The 14,704-nt window shown below is 46.8% G+C and overlaps 2 protein-coding genes across 2 annotated transcripts; one reads left to right on the top strand and one right to left on the bottom strand.

Annotated features, from left to right (window-relative positions):
• Nucleotides 1-4,448: 4,448 nt before the first annotated feature.
• Nucleotides 4,449-5,488, bottom strand: LOC101773421 (transcription initiation factor TFIID subunit 8). Its single transcript, XM_004955107.3, has one exon. The coding sequence runs from the start codon at nucleotides 5,421-5,423 to the stop codon at nucleotides 4,671-4,673; it is 753 nt and encodes a 250-aa protein (XP_004955164.1). The 5' UTR covers nucleotides 5,424-5,488; the 3' UTR covers nucleotides 4,449-4,670.
• Nucleotides 5,489-9,254: 3,766 nt separating this feature from the next.
• On the top strand, nucleotides 9,255-9,665 carry LOC105914309 (uncharacterized proline-rich protein-like). Its single transcript, XM_012845571.1, has one exon. It carries the CDS (start codon nucleotides 9,255-9,257, stop codon nucleotides 9,663-9,665), a length of 411 nt encoding a protein of 136 aa, XP_012701025.1.
• The last annotated feature ends 5,039 nt before the right edge of the window (nucleotides 9,666-14,704 follow it).

The raw sequence follows: 14,704 nt of genomic DNA, 5'->3' as shown, positions 1-14,704 counted from the left end.
AGCATACAACATATGTTGGATGGTCGATCGCCTTGCCAAGAGGAATTTACCTCACCCTAAGCGCTGCTCATTGTGTGATCAAGAGGAGGAGATAATTAATCACCTGCTGGTCTCTTGTGTCTTCACCCGTCAAGTATGGTTTAGCATACTTCACAGCGTCGACTTGCAGGCTTTAGCTCCTCAGCTGGAAGATTCCTCCTTTGATGATTGGTGGGCAAGAGTGAGTGGTACAGTGGATGGTCAAGTGCTGAAGGATCTTGACTCCATCATAATTCTAGTTGTCTTTTATAAGAGATGAAATGCACTTGTGGTGTATGGCTGGGACTCGAGGAATTTCACATCTCCTCACCCGAGTGCCCTCACAAGAGCAGTTAGGGTCCTTGGTCTAATTTGGGTCCTGGTGCTTGATAGTTTAAGAGATTTTTGTACAGGTTTGCCCAAAACAAAAACCTGTGCTGTAACTTTAGGTTTCTTTAAATCTTTCTCTTCTTAATATATTGATACGCAGTTCTCCTGCATGTTCGAGAATACTTAGCGGTTGTTGGAGCAGTGTTTCAAAATTTAGCGTCTGGAAAACCGCTGTGGACGTGATTGCCTTGACATGCATCTATGGCACTGTAGCCAGGATGGCTTGCTCCGTTGCCACTGCAGTCGAGCTCGATCAAGCCATTGCGCTGAAAGACGCTGTGCAGGCGGCTTTGTGTTGTGCCAGGCTGACGGGGAGATTGCAATGTAGATTGAGCAGGTAGCTTTTCGTTCGTCGCTGAAAGGATGATCATTTTGCCATAATTTGATTCACGGGATCGAACGTTTTCCGAAAATCGTCTTTTCGCAGCCAAACAAACAAACTGACTAAATCAGCGAGGGAAAGCGGGCAACAAAACCAAAGAGCAGCAGCAAGCCAGCAACCAGAATGAATTTCTCACGATCCGTCATCCGTGAACCATGAAAGCCTCGCACGCGCAGACCATAAACTGCTGGTATTCCCCGCGGCAGCCTGGACGCCCAGCAGTGAGCAGTGGGCGCCGCCCATCTGAAAGGCCAGGCCCGAGCTGTAGGCTGTAGCCAACAGGCGGGTCCCGCGCGCCGGCGGCGTTGCAAATGACACGGGATGTGCGCCGGTGGTTGTCGTTAGGCTGCCTAGGGGACGACGCTGTCTTATTTGTTGGGACAAAGCTGTGCACTCCGCTTGTTTTTTTTTACAGGTTAAAAATACGGAAATGTTGCCATGCTAGTTAATCTACGGCAGAGTTTTGGATTCTCCGATTATGTATCACAGATGTAATGTAGGAGTACCTTCAAAAAAAAAAGAGGCAAAATAGGTATTGTGGTCCTTGAACTTTGCACCGAGGGTTAAATTCATCCCTAAATTAACCAATTTAGTTCCTCAACTTCCATTTTTTGATCAAACTCGTCCTTATGTTGATGCAGTGCTCTAAATTAGCATGAGACTAATGCTAAAAGTCACTTCTACCCTTGACTCTTGTAGATCAAACATGTATGTGCTCATGCTCCTTTAATATATACACAAAACAGTATATTTTTAACTAATACAAAATAATATGATTTCTAAAAAATGTATCTAGTCATGCCCATACGAATTTGATATGCAAAATGTATGTAACCAAACAAGTATGTACTTATATTATTTTGGTATATATACAATTCAGTGTATGTACACATGCTTTAAAATTGAAATTGACATGTTCTCACATAAGTACGGTATACACTCTCCACATATGTATTCATACTCTCTCGATAAACACAATATGCTCATATTTATTTTGGATTTGTACTGCTAACGGTGGAAATTAAAGAGGGAAAGGAGACAACGGTATAAAAGATTTTTCGCATCAGTTTCATGCTAATATGGAGCTCCATATGAGCACAAAGGATGAGTTTGATAAAGTTGAGGGACTAGATTGACCAATATGGAAGTTGAGGGACGAACTTGATCCTCGTTGCAAAGTTCAGGGAGGATGATGACTATTTTGAAAAAAACAAAGTAATGTAGGAGTAGTACGGGGTTTAATTCAGTGTCGGAATCATGGTCGTGCTCATGCTATTTGCACTGTCACGCTGTACCGGCACTACTGGCAGCATGTATCTCTCTCGCCTTCTCATTTCCATCCACTGCTACTTTACTACCACTACCGCTGCCGCTGCAATGTCAACTTGCTCCGTCGTTCACGTCTCAAAAGTCAACCCCACCTCAAAGTCAAGGCCCCACGCCCCCACCTCTTCATAATGCCAAGGCCGAGCCCTCTCTGCCTCTCTGGTCTCGTCCCACACCGAACAATGAAGCGAGCAGCACCGCGCGACGCGGGCGACGCCGACAACGACGACCGGCGCCACATCCCCCGCGTCATCCGCAACGCCACCGACGGCGGCTACGGCCCGGCCGTGCCCCTCCAGATGGCGCGCGCCCACCGCTGGGCGCGCTACGACGACGTCGTGTCCGCGCTGCGCCTCCTCGAGCAGGCGGCCCGCGAGGACGCGAGGGCCACCGTCCGGGGCCTGTTCCAGCACCCGGCGCCGTTCGACGCCGGCGCCCGCTTCCCCGAGGCGGAGGTCTTGCTGTCCGTCGACCACGGTAAGTTCGGGCTTGTTTGGATGCAGCTCTCATCAAGTTGCCCGGACATTTGAGCTGCCTGTGAACTGCCTGTTATTGATGGCGAAATTGCCTGGTCAGGCAGACCCTAATTCCATGGTGTCGTTTGGTTGAGATCATGAAATCATGCCTGCACGAAGAAAAGGGGCAGGCAGCATTTGGTACGTCATGAATTGCCTGGATTTTGTAGTATCAACACCACAAGTACATCTTGATTACCATCTCTCTCGGTCAGCACAAAAATTTTGTCACCTTAATACAGTTGCATATTTTTCTATATAAATGAAAGCACGATTAGAAAATAAAAGTAAAGTGGTAAATCAAATGCTAGCAAGCAGATCAAATGGAACTGGTTGAATTGAAAAAAAGAAAGAAAAAGTTCAGAAATATTTTTCCCGGATGAAATTACAATGTAAGAACGAAAGGAAAGTGCAATTCGGAACACAAAATCAAGAAATCCTTCCTGTTTTCTTCTTCCATGCATGCGAGAAAATGAGGTGACAGAATTATTTTTTGAAAGACAGAATGGGAAGTCTAAAAGGGCAAAGTGTGTTTGTGCGGTGGTGAATCGCTTGATTAGTCCCAGGCAGGTCCGACGGGAGCCAGGCGACCGATTTTGTACGCCTGGCGTCCAGGCAGCAAGCGCAGGCAGCTCTGAGCAGGCAGAAGCTCAAGGGTTCCAACCAAACGAACTCCCAGGCAGTATACAGGCAGCAGTTCTCACCAGGCATTTTTGGCCGGGCTCCAACCAAACAGCCCTGCGTGCGCCGGATCCAGAAGGAGATGCTGCGCGTCGAGGCCGCCACCAAGGGGTATAACTGGCAGCGCGTCATCGCCGCGTGCGAGGCGTTCATGGAGGCTCTCAGCGCCGCGGCCGGGACGGCGACGCTGGTGTGGCCGGAGGAGCCCGGGAAGCCGGTGCTGTATGACCAGGCTGTTTTCGAGGAGGCTTTCCCGCTGACCTGGACGGAGATGGACGCGTGAGCCATCGCCAACCTGATGGTCCCACCTCACGCGATGTGTGCTAAAATCCTGTCAAGTTCGTGCTCTTTGCTGTTTCAAACTTTCAACCTTTTGTCAATGCTCTTTGCTTTATGTACGTATATACGCTTGATCTGCACTGTGAGGCACTGAGGCAGAGACGATTCTCACAAAATGTTTTTACTTTGGCGAGTGAATAAAATGCTAAGCATATTTCTTTTAAGTAAGAAATAACTGTCCTGTGTATGTTAACTCCAATTGAGAACGAAATAGCTGTCTCTATGGTTTGCTTATGTCCACTTTTGTATTCACCCTCGTATCCGTTGGCCGTTGCTAAATGAGAAGCCAGAGCACCTGCCAATTACCCAAAAAAAAATTGTAGCCGTTGCCTAGCAAGTAGCAACCACTCAAGTATTAGAGTCCAGTTTGCTGATTAAATTACTCTCGTCGCTAATTGTTCTCCATTTTGTTGGGCTCGTCATCATTGTAGTCGTTGTTAGCCATCACAAAAGTAGCAAATGCGAGTATAAACAAAAGTCATCCTGGGCTACTCCCTCCATTCCAAATTGTAGGTCGTTTGACTTTTCGAAAAGCCAAAACGACCTACAATTTGGAACGGAGGGGGCATGATTCATTTGATTCTCCTCAAATGATCTTGCTTTTTGATTGTTTGTACTAGTGCAGTCTGAAACCTTTTTTTTAATATAATCGGCATCTCTCCTGCCCGGATCGTTTTAAAAAAACTCCAAACAACGCGTGTGCAACATCTTGGAAAAAAAAACTTCCTTTACTCGAGAGCAGCTGAAAAACAATTGCATAACTAAAATAAAAAATATTCACGTTGTATCAACTGAACTTGTGCAAACGTGATAAATAATTAAATCCGTGCAATTTTACAACCAGAGCATGCTCTGCTTCGGTGAATGAACTGAACTTGTGCAAACGATAAATAACTAAATCCGTGCAATTTTACAACCGGAGCATGCTCTGTTTCGGTGGTGTACAGTGTCGAGCGCAGCGTGCCGCGTCCATCTCGGTCGCGGTTTCGATGCGCACTCAGCATACATCGAGTAAACTTTTACATGAAATTTTCTTGTTTTTTCCCGGATCGTTCCAAAGCACCACCGCTCTTCTCCGGTGGCACCGCAAGCCGCCGCCGCCGCCGCTTCTCCCGCAAGCGGAACGACACCTTCTCCCTGTTCTCCGGCACGGCCGCTCTCCTGCCATTTTCCACGACAATACCATTTGGCATCACCGTTATCACTCCCCCGGTGTCCTCGTCATCCTTCGCCGCCGCCGCCTCGACGCTGCCGCGCAGCCGCTCCTCCCACCCCTCGGGGAAGCGGGGCAGCCAGTGCGGGACGTGCCTCAGCGGCGGCTCCCGCTCCGCAGCCGCGAAGCTCTCCCACCCCTTGCCGCAGCCGGAGCCCGGATCCCTCCTCGGCAGGGGCTTCGCGAACGGCACCTCCGTCACCGCGGCGACGAACCCGGCGAGCTCGGCGAGCGCGCCGGAGCAGAGCACGGGCCGCGCGGGGTCGGACGCGCCGGGGAAGCCGCCGAGCGCGTGCTCCTCGAGCGCGAGGACGACGTCGGCGACGTTGGGCTCCGTCCGGCCGTGGGCCTCGGCGAGGGCCGCGGCGGCGCGGCCCAGGGACTCGATGTAGCGGCCGGCGATGTCGGAGAGGGCGCGGAGCGCGGCGGCCTCCGCGGCGCAGTAGCCGGAGGCGCGGAGGATCTGGGCGGTGGAGACCGTGGCGGCCGCGGCCTGGAGGCGCTGGGGGATGCGCGAGGCCGCCGCCGCGTCACGGGGGTGCTTCGCCGGAGTCCCCATACATGGCGGCGACGGCGAGAAAATAAGCCTAAAACCCTAGAGGTCAGATCCTTGCAATCGGTGGTTTTATGCCATGTTTTCGGTTTGTGTTTTTTTAAAGTGGTAACTTTCTTTCTATTTTTTTGGAGGGGATTTTTTTCTTCAGAATCGTAGGAGGACAGGGCCACGTGGGGGATAGTTATTCGGCTTTCGGGCTGGGTATATACGAATACGAATAAGTCCCTAGTAAGTAGGCCCATGTTAGGCCTGGCCCATTAGTAAGCACGTTTCCTTCTCTGCTGCTCCCCCTTGGAAAAAAGATTTGGAGCTGACGCTGCCCAATCAAGAATTCAAGATCAGAATGACAGAATGTCCATTTTTTTTAGAAAAAGAGATCAAAATTCCATAAGTTTTTTTTTTTAAAAAAAGGATCAAAATGTTCATATGGCGAGTAGCACATGACAGTCTGCCTTTGCGTACAAAAATCATGGGGAGGGACATCGATATTGACTTGATGAATAGGGGCACACTTTCTTAGATGCAAGTATATTCAATTCAAGCCTGCTGGAAGGAAATACGGCCTTGTTTAGTTGCCCAACTTTGGGGTGTCAAAATTACTGTAGCAACACTGTAGCGTTTCGTTTGTATTTGTGAATTATTGTCCAAATATTGACTAATTAGGCTCAAAAGATTCGTCTCGCAAATTACAATAAAACTGTGCAATTAGTTTTTAATTTCATCTGCATTCAGTACTCCATACATGTACCGCAAGTTTGATGTGATAGGGAATCTTCTTTTTGCATAGTGCTAAAGTTGGGATTTTGGAGTGAACTAAACGTGACCACAATTGGAGGAACACTGGACTGCACTCTCATTTACAGTCTGCAAAAGGAAGTGATGCTTACATTCTCAGTCACCTTCCTCTGGATGCTGTGGTCAGAAAGAAATGCAATGAATTCATGAGAGTCGTGTAGATCTCCAGCTCAGTTGTGCTTCTCAGTTCAGAGCTAAGTCCTAGATTTTATGAATTCTTCAGTAAACCTGCAATTTTGAACTCTGAGGTGCGTCGGACGTGGTAGAAATCACCAGAGGTACTTTTGATAGGAATCACCTGAAGATTAACACGGATGTACTTTTCATAGCAATAAAAAGACAGGTGGGTGGGGTTTTTTTTTTTGAGGGCGACAGGTGGGTGGGGTTTTGTAGTAAGACATGTTGCACGGCTGACATAATTCTTGGTTTATGTTGCACTAACCAAAAGGTAAAACTGTAAAAGGCTATGCATTTGGTAAGCTCTATAATTGTTGTTTAACTTTAAAAATCCATCACATATTTTCCTGAAGCAAGGCTCTGTTCTTTTGTAGCATTTTTCTTCAAGTTGATAAGATACACGACAAAGAAACACAGTTACCTCCTTATTTCTAAAATATTTTTCTGTTGCCGTCTACTACAAAGTCTTCCCAGGTTAAACTTGAACATTCTCTTTCAGGCCACAAAGCAAGTGTCTGCATATATGAAGCTGTACAATGTATGTTCAGAAGATGGCGTGTACCCTGATTCCTGTTATCCACGCAAGGTTTCATGCAAATTCTAGATGGCACCTGCAGAGATAGCCCAGTCCCCTGTGCAAATCCTACTGACCTGCCAATTTGGAAAACAAATTTGGTGACGCATTCTCTCTGGGGCTGGCATTCTGGTCCTCCTGGCCTTCAGCATCTCTTTGGTGGAGACGCGGATTCCTGGTGGTGACAGTTGTGCTCTTGCTCTATGGCTGTCAAGGGGAAGATGATATGTGTGGACTCTCGTTATACTGGTAACCTCGCATCTGTTGAAGGAACAAAGCGGTTATTCAGGACCGGAAGTCAAAAAAAAAGGAAAAGAAAAAAAATTCAGGTAGGAGCTGCAGCGCGATGTGGCGCCGCGCTTTCTGTTGTTTTAGCTGTAGTGGAGACTCTCTATTGTTTTTTTTCTAGTTTAGTTTGTGCAAAATCGTACTAGCCTGGTTTCTTTGGTGAACTGATGTCTCGCGTTTGTAACTCAATCTTGTTCTTAATATTGATGATGTTCAGTCTTCCTTCATATTCGAGAAAAGAGAATCGGAGCATTTGCTCAGCTGCTCATGCTCGCCTTGTATCTGTATGTGTTGAGCTTGAGCATGTCTGTCTGCTTCTTCTTTTTTTTCCCACCGTTTTCACATTAAATACGTGCCGTCGCGTCCGTCGCCTCAAGTCATCCTCGGTCCTCGCGGAAGGCACTGCGACCGATTGGGCCACAACCGAGAGTTTATGGCGATTGGGTCGGTCAGCTAGCCGATTGGGCCACAAGCTACAAACTGGACAACTCGTGTATCGAACAAGCTAGCCGGTCAGCTACTGCCGGATACCGCAAGCTCTCTCTCTCTCTCCCTCCCGCCCGGCCGACTTTTTTATATTTTAGCCCTTTTTCGAAAGATTCTCACAAATAGGCCCCTAGCGGAACCAACAACCTAAGCTGTGGTTCAACTGGTTAGGAGGTGGGCTTCTTATCCTGAAGACCTGAGTTCGAATCCCACTATTGAATCTTTTTTCTACATTTACTCCTCGGAATAATTATACTTGTTTAGTTAGAAACGCGTAGAAGTACGGGGTAGATAGCTCGGCGCCAAGATCTACGGCGCCAAGCTTGGCGCCAAGGCTTGGCGCCATCCATGATGGCGCCAAACCCCCGCCACGTCGGCATCCGCTTCAGCAGCTATGTATAGACCTTGGCGCCAGGATAGCTGGCGCCGAGACGTTATAGCTTAGCGCCAGCGTGGATGGCGCCAAGCTAAGGGTCCATTTTTGGAATTTGTTCCGCCAGGAGTCTATTTGTGAGAATCTTTCGTAAAAATGGCTAAAAAACAAAAAAGTCAGCCCGCCCGGCCTAGCTAGTGCTTCAAGCGCTCGCTCTCTCCCGGCCTCTACAAACTAGTGCCTCAAGCGCTCTCTCTCTCTCCCGGAGGCAGCACGGTCGTGGAGCACACGAGCAGCAAGGTCTCTCTTTCTCTCTACCGTAGCTGATGATAAAATCTGCGTGATGAGATTTTATCATGTTCTGGGATTTTATCACCCGCGCGCTGATTTTATCATAATCGAACCCGATTTTATTATTCTAAGTCCACTTGGATTAAATCGTAATCATGTCCTAGGATTTTATCATCATGCACCGAAATTTTATCATTAGCAGCCTGATTTTATCACCGTGATCCCAGATTCTATCATTCATGGCCAGTTGGATTTTATCACAGCGCTTACTGAGATTTTATCATTTTATCATTGGATCACTTGGTTTTTATCATCATCGTGTCATGTGATTTTATCATCACGTGCTGGGGATTTCCTTTGCCTCCTATGTGTTTCTTTTCTGAATATGTTCTCTTTAGGTAAGTATATTACTTTGGTCCTTGGATGTTTCTTTTGGTTTCTATGTTCCTTTGCTACGTATATGTTTTCGTTGGACTGAGAACATATTCACCGGATCTCAATCCGTTTCCTTTAGTGCCCCTTTGGCATGGCTCTCCGAGCAGCTCTCGCTGCAGCTTCAGCACAAGCTATCCCAAACGCGTCAGACAAAAATAGCTTCAGCCCGTGAGCCGGCCAAAAGCCGCACGCAAAAACAACGGCGCGCGAGGAGCCAAAAAAATGGCTCCCTCCGGCTTCTCCCGTCCACATGCATCCAAGTTGATAGAAATTACAACTTTTGCCACCGCCCTCATCAATTCCCTACCAGTTTTATCTCCCCCATCCGCCTGCCTCCTCTCTCACGCTCCTCCTCCCGCGAACCTTCTGGCGGCGCCGTTCAGGGATGAATCGGCAGGGGCGACAGGTGGATGAAATGGTGGCGGAATGGATGGATCCGGCGGAGGCCATCCTGATCCACTGGCCCGTTTTCCCGGAGGCGTCGCCTCCCCTCGTCCGGCTGGCGCTGGCTCTCTGCATCCCGCCGGCGCCGCCTACCCTCAACCCGCCGGCGCCGCCTCCCATCAGGCTGCCGGCCCTCAACCCGCCGGCGCTGCCTCCCTTCAAGCCACCGGTGCCGCCTCCCCTCATGGCGCGGGCGACCCTGCCTTGGGTGCGGGTGCATGGCGAGGCGGCCACACGACCTTTCTTGCTGCAGCGGCTGCGAGCGCGGCAGCTGGACCGTCTAGGGGAGGCGCTGGAGCATTTGCTACAGCCACCGCCGCCGCCGCCACTGGAGAATGGCCGGATTGGTGGAGGGCTTCGGCTGCGGCTGCGGAGGTTCTAGGGCCTGATTGGCTCGACTGGCTTGGTCCAGAGGCCGGTGCCACCGGAGGAATCGAAGAGGAAGTGCCCATTGTGGCCAATCCAAGTCGCCGTCGTGCTGGGAGAGGTGATACTTGTAGGGTTATGAGGTAGGCTACACTAGCGCAATTCAAAAATTTCTACCGCGTATAACCAGGAAGAACTGTCGTATAAGGATCACGGGATTACCACTCGACGCACTACTGGTGCGGAAGATGTAGATATGCGTCGATGCGGTGAAGACGATCACGTAGTCGTACGTAGTCGATCAACGTAGTCGTACGTAGTCGATCACGTCACGTCCAGCAGCTCGTCCACGTGCAGCAAGATCGCCTCCGGTGCCGCGGCTCGTCGTGGCTTGTCAGCGGCTCGTCGACGGCTCGTCCAAGTGCTGCAGGCACAACACCTCCAAGGTATCCACACGTGCAGGGAGGAAGCGTCGCAAGCCGGACTGCTAGATCCGCGAGTTGCAACAGGCGAGGGCGTGGGAGGCGCGGCAGGTGTGTTTCGCCAAAAGGTGTAAACCCTAGGGCGCCCCCACCCCTCTATTTATAGAGGTTCCTGACGGGCCTCTGGGTCCGAGGCCCATTAGTACTTCTAAACCTAATCCAACTCGGATCAGATCCGAATTGGGCTTCCAGCCCCTTAAGTGTGTGACCCTATGGGTTCGGATACGTATAGACATGGCCCGAGTACTCCTACTCGGCCCAATAGTCGGTAGCGGCCTCTAGCAAGACGTGCCAACTCCTATACGCACACGAAGATCATATCAGACGAACCATCACAACATAATATACATGCTATTCCCTTTGCCTCACGATATTTGGTCTAGCTTCAAGCCGACCGCTCTTTCTCGATCCTGTGATTCGGAATCCCTTTGTAGGTTAACTCTTAACCGTACGTAGCATGGCCATGCATTTTCGGATCCGATCACTCGAGGGGCCCAGAGATATCACTCTCAATCAGAGAGGGGCAAATCCCATCTTGATTGACCATGTCTCATAGCATGCTTCTTGACAAACCCGAAAGCTACCTTTATAACTACCCTGTTACGGCGTAGCGTTTGATAGCCCCTAAGTAGGTCGATCCACATCTAGAATACATGCGACAATCTCAGGTCTAAGGACAAAGCGTATATGTTGTTATAAGAGAGAACTACTTCTCGTGTTGGGTCAGTCCTAGCACATGTCTCCACATGTGTCCACATTATTAGTTCAACATCTCCATGTCCATGACTTGTGAAACATAGTCATCAACTAATACATGTGCTAGTCTAATATTCATGTGTGTCCTCACATGAACTCCGACTAGGGACAACTTTAGAATAACCATACAAGTAAAAAGTTTCACATACAATTCACATAATTGCAAATCAATTCAAGTAGCCTTTAATGGATATTCAATGAACACAATATACAAATCATGGATACAAATGGAATATCATCATCTCTATGATTGCCTCTAGGGCATACCTCCAACAGTACTGGTGCGAGAGGTGGCCGTGCAATGAGGCCAGCGGAGCGTGCTGCATCTACGGATGTTGATGTCGACCTCACTGATTCCAGGTGATAAATGCTACTCTTTGTAATACACATTCCATAATGTCTTGCTAATGGAGAATGTCTTGTGTTAGAAGAAGATAGAAATTTTTGTATGAAATTGATGAGCCATACATGTTTGTGATGCGTGTTTATAACATGTCAAAGCCATACATGTCAAAACTGAGAAAAAGCCATACTTCAACTTATAACAACCTTTTCTTTGTTGCCAACAGCACTGCCGATTGGTGTGATGAGAATACCCAAATAGTGTGTGAGCTTTTTGCAGCCGAAGTACTGATAGGAAATCGTGATAACACACATTTAAATAAGGCTGGGTATAAGAATGTAATGGAAAAGTTCAAACAGAGGACTGGGATTGAGTACAATAGAAAACAATTCAAAAATAAATAGGATAGGTTGAAAACTGATTATGTTATTTGGAAGAAATTGATAAATAAGGAGACGGGCATTGGATGGGATGCAACTCATACAAATATTGTTATGCTTGCATTTTTTGCCTCTTTTCAGGCACTAATAGCTTATGAAAGTTATGTGATAAACCATTCTTTTATTTCATTGCAAGCTATAAAGGGAGCTAACAGATTTAAGAATAAGGGCATTCAAAATGAGGACCAGCTGGGGATTATGTTTGAAGATATTCGCAACACTAGTGATGATCATTGGTGTGCCTCTAGTGGTGTACGACCATCTGAAGCAAACCTGACTCGTGAGGATGCACCATTGCCTGTTGACGATGATGAGGATGATGATGCAGCTGACGATGATGATGACAGTGAGGCAAGAAGTGACACCTACAAGTGTGAGAGGAAAGAGAGCTAGAGTGACTAAGAGCACCAGGGGAAGGAAACCAAAGACTGCTAGTGGTCAATGGTTTCAAGAACAGATGGGAAAAATTGTGGAGATGAATGAGAGAACGACCGCATCTTGTGAGTCTATTGCAAGGAGGGAGGATACATCTGGTTGTTCCATCCAAGATGTAATGGCATTGGTTAAGGATTGTGGTGCTACAACTGGGACAAATGAACACTTCATTGCATCCATAGTTTTTACCAAGAGAGCGGAAAGGGAGATGTTTATGACTTTAGACACTGCCGAGGAGAGATTCCAGTGGCTGACGAAAAAGTATGAGTGGATGAATAGAAATGTTGTGGATAAGTAGAACAGAGCATTTTTTGTATGAATCCTTGTATCCTTTTTAATTTGCATGAACCCTTGTAGTACATTTGTTCCTGTATAACTTCCAATAATTTGTGCTAGTTTGTTTGAATTCCAATAATTTGTGCTAGTTTGTTGTCTTGTTACTACTATTATTCATGGTATTGGTTGTTGCTTATTCATGTGTCCTGTTTAAATGACCGTGGTTCTTCTGATGCTGATGAGTGGGCTTCAAAGACTATTGAGTTGATTTGGTCGGTGCAGAACAATCTTTTTGCAAGCGCTGTTGTTGCAGGGAAATATTTTATGACATATCATGACAAGCATGAAACTGCTATGCCAGGTCAAAGTGGATATGGATGGACTCTGGAAAAACTAAACACTCTAGGCCAAAGTCATAAGATGTTCAGGATGACTGCATCTCTCTTTTATAGGCCGCATGATCTATTAGTGAGTACTTATGGGCTCAAGTCATCCCTTCATATGAACTCTATTGAATCACTTGCCATCTTTCTAGTTGTGTGTGGTCATGGTTGGTCTAATAGTGGTCTATATGGTGTATTCAAGCGTTCTGGGGAGACAATAAGCAGAAAATTTGATGAGGTCCTCACGTGTGTGGTGGCTATGTGTCAGGATTACATACGACCAATTGATCCTAATTTCTGTACAACACACACTAGAATTACTGGAGATCGCAGGATGATGCCATATTTTAAGGATTGCATTGAAGCACTAGATGGTACTCATATTTCAGCGACACCATCTCAGCATGATTTTATTAGATACATTGGTCGAACCGGGAAAGCAACCCAGAATGTTCTTGCTATTGTTGACTTTGATATGCGATTTACATATGCTTCTATAGGGCAACCTGGCTCTATGCATGACACTAGTGTGCTCTTTCATGCATTGGAAAATGATCATGACACATTCCCACACCCTCCTGTAGGTATGTTAACCTATTTGTATGTAGAATGCTAACGTTAGTACATCTTCTAATTACTTCTTTATTTGTCTTTCCACATTTGTGTCCAGGAAAATATTACGTTGTCGATGCCGGATACCCAAATCGTCCTGGATACTTGGCGCCATACTAGGGTGAAAGATACCATGTACCTGATTGGCGGAGAGGTCCGGCTCCTAGTGGTGAGCAAGAGCTTTTTAACCATTTGCACTCCAGTATTCGTAATGTGGTAGAGCGTACTTTTGGTGTTTGGAAAATGAAATGGAGAATCCTTCTCAAGATGTTGAGTTACCCTTTGGAAAAGAAAATGACGATGGTTGCAGCTACCATGTGTCTTCATAACTATATTCGTGAGAATCATGCCCTAGATAAACATTTTCAAAAGTGCGATCGAAATCCTGATTTTGTGCCTATAATACCCGAGAGATATGCAGCACATCATCCTCCTCGGAGTGCTTCAGATAGTTCAACTCGACATTCTAATGATCGAAGCATGGATAGATTCCGTGATGACATTGCAAGGGCAATATTTCTTTCTAGATCATCGTGATATTGTATTGTTTGTATGGTTGGATGCTATGTGTATCCCCTGAATGTATTATTTTGTCAACAACACTTTGTCACGACCACCTAATTATTAGCTTACCTATATTTTATATTGATTATTTTTTTTATTTCACGCAAATCACATTATCAATAGAGTCAACACATAAAACTCATATCTCCAAGCAATACACATATGCAAGGGCACAATGGACAATTGACATCTTCTATACATTCTAAAAACCTAGGAGAAGCCGTTTTGCCAAATGTTCTCGTACAAAATAAGCCAGAGCTAGAAAAAGCTGCTTTTCCATACGAGCCAGAGCCAGAGCTATTTTTTCACGAGCCAGAGCCTTGCCAAACAGGCCCTTAGTGGAGCATGTTCCTTTATTTGTGCTTAAGGTGTTGCTTTGGTCATATGATGTTTCTTTTAGAGTTTTAGTGTCAATGTTCCTTTGCTTCATCTCATATCATATCTCTCTCTTTTCTAACTATGTTCCCTTTAGCTCAGTATGCTATTACTTTGTCTCTAGGATGTTCCTTTTTAGGTAAAGTGTTACATTGGTGATTTTATCATTCTAAGGGGGTGTTTGGTTATAGGGACTAAAGTTTACTCCCTGTCACATCGAATATTTAGATACTTATTAGGAGGATTAAAAACAAATGGATCACTGCATGACTTGGGGTAAAAGGCGATGAACTCCTGGAAGGAAGAGCCGTGGGCGTGATGCCCTGCAGAGCTTATACATCAATTGATCATCATAAGCATCACTGTCCATCATGACATCATGAACGTCA

Source organism: Setaria italica, chromosome I, assembly GCF_000263155.2.
Source record: "Setaria italica strain Yugu1 chromosome I, Setaria_italica_v2.0, whole genome shotgun sequence".
In the NCBI taxonomy this organism is placed as follows: Eukaryota; Viridiplantae; Streptophyta; class Magnoliopsida; order Poales; family Poaceae; genus Setaria; species Setaria italica.
This window is presented reverse-complemented; position numbering and strand designations above follow the sequence as displayed.

What these genes read in the sequence shown, in the direction of transcription:
- LOC101773421 (XM_004955107.3), bottom strand. Translation starts at nt 5,423, where the DNA reads ATGGGGACTCCGGCGAAGCACCCCCGTGACGCGGCGGCGGCCTCGCGC.
- LOC105914309 (XM_012845571.1), top strand. Translation starts at nt 9,255, where the DNA reads ATGGTGGCGGAATGGATGGATCCGGCGGAGGCCATCCTGATCCACTGG.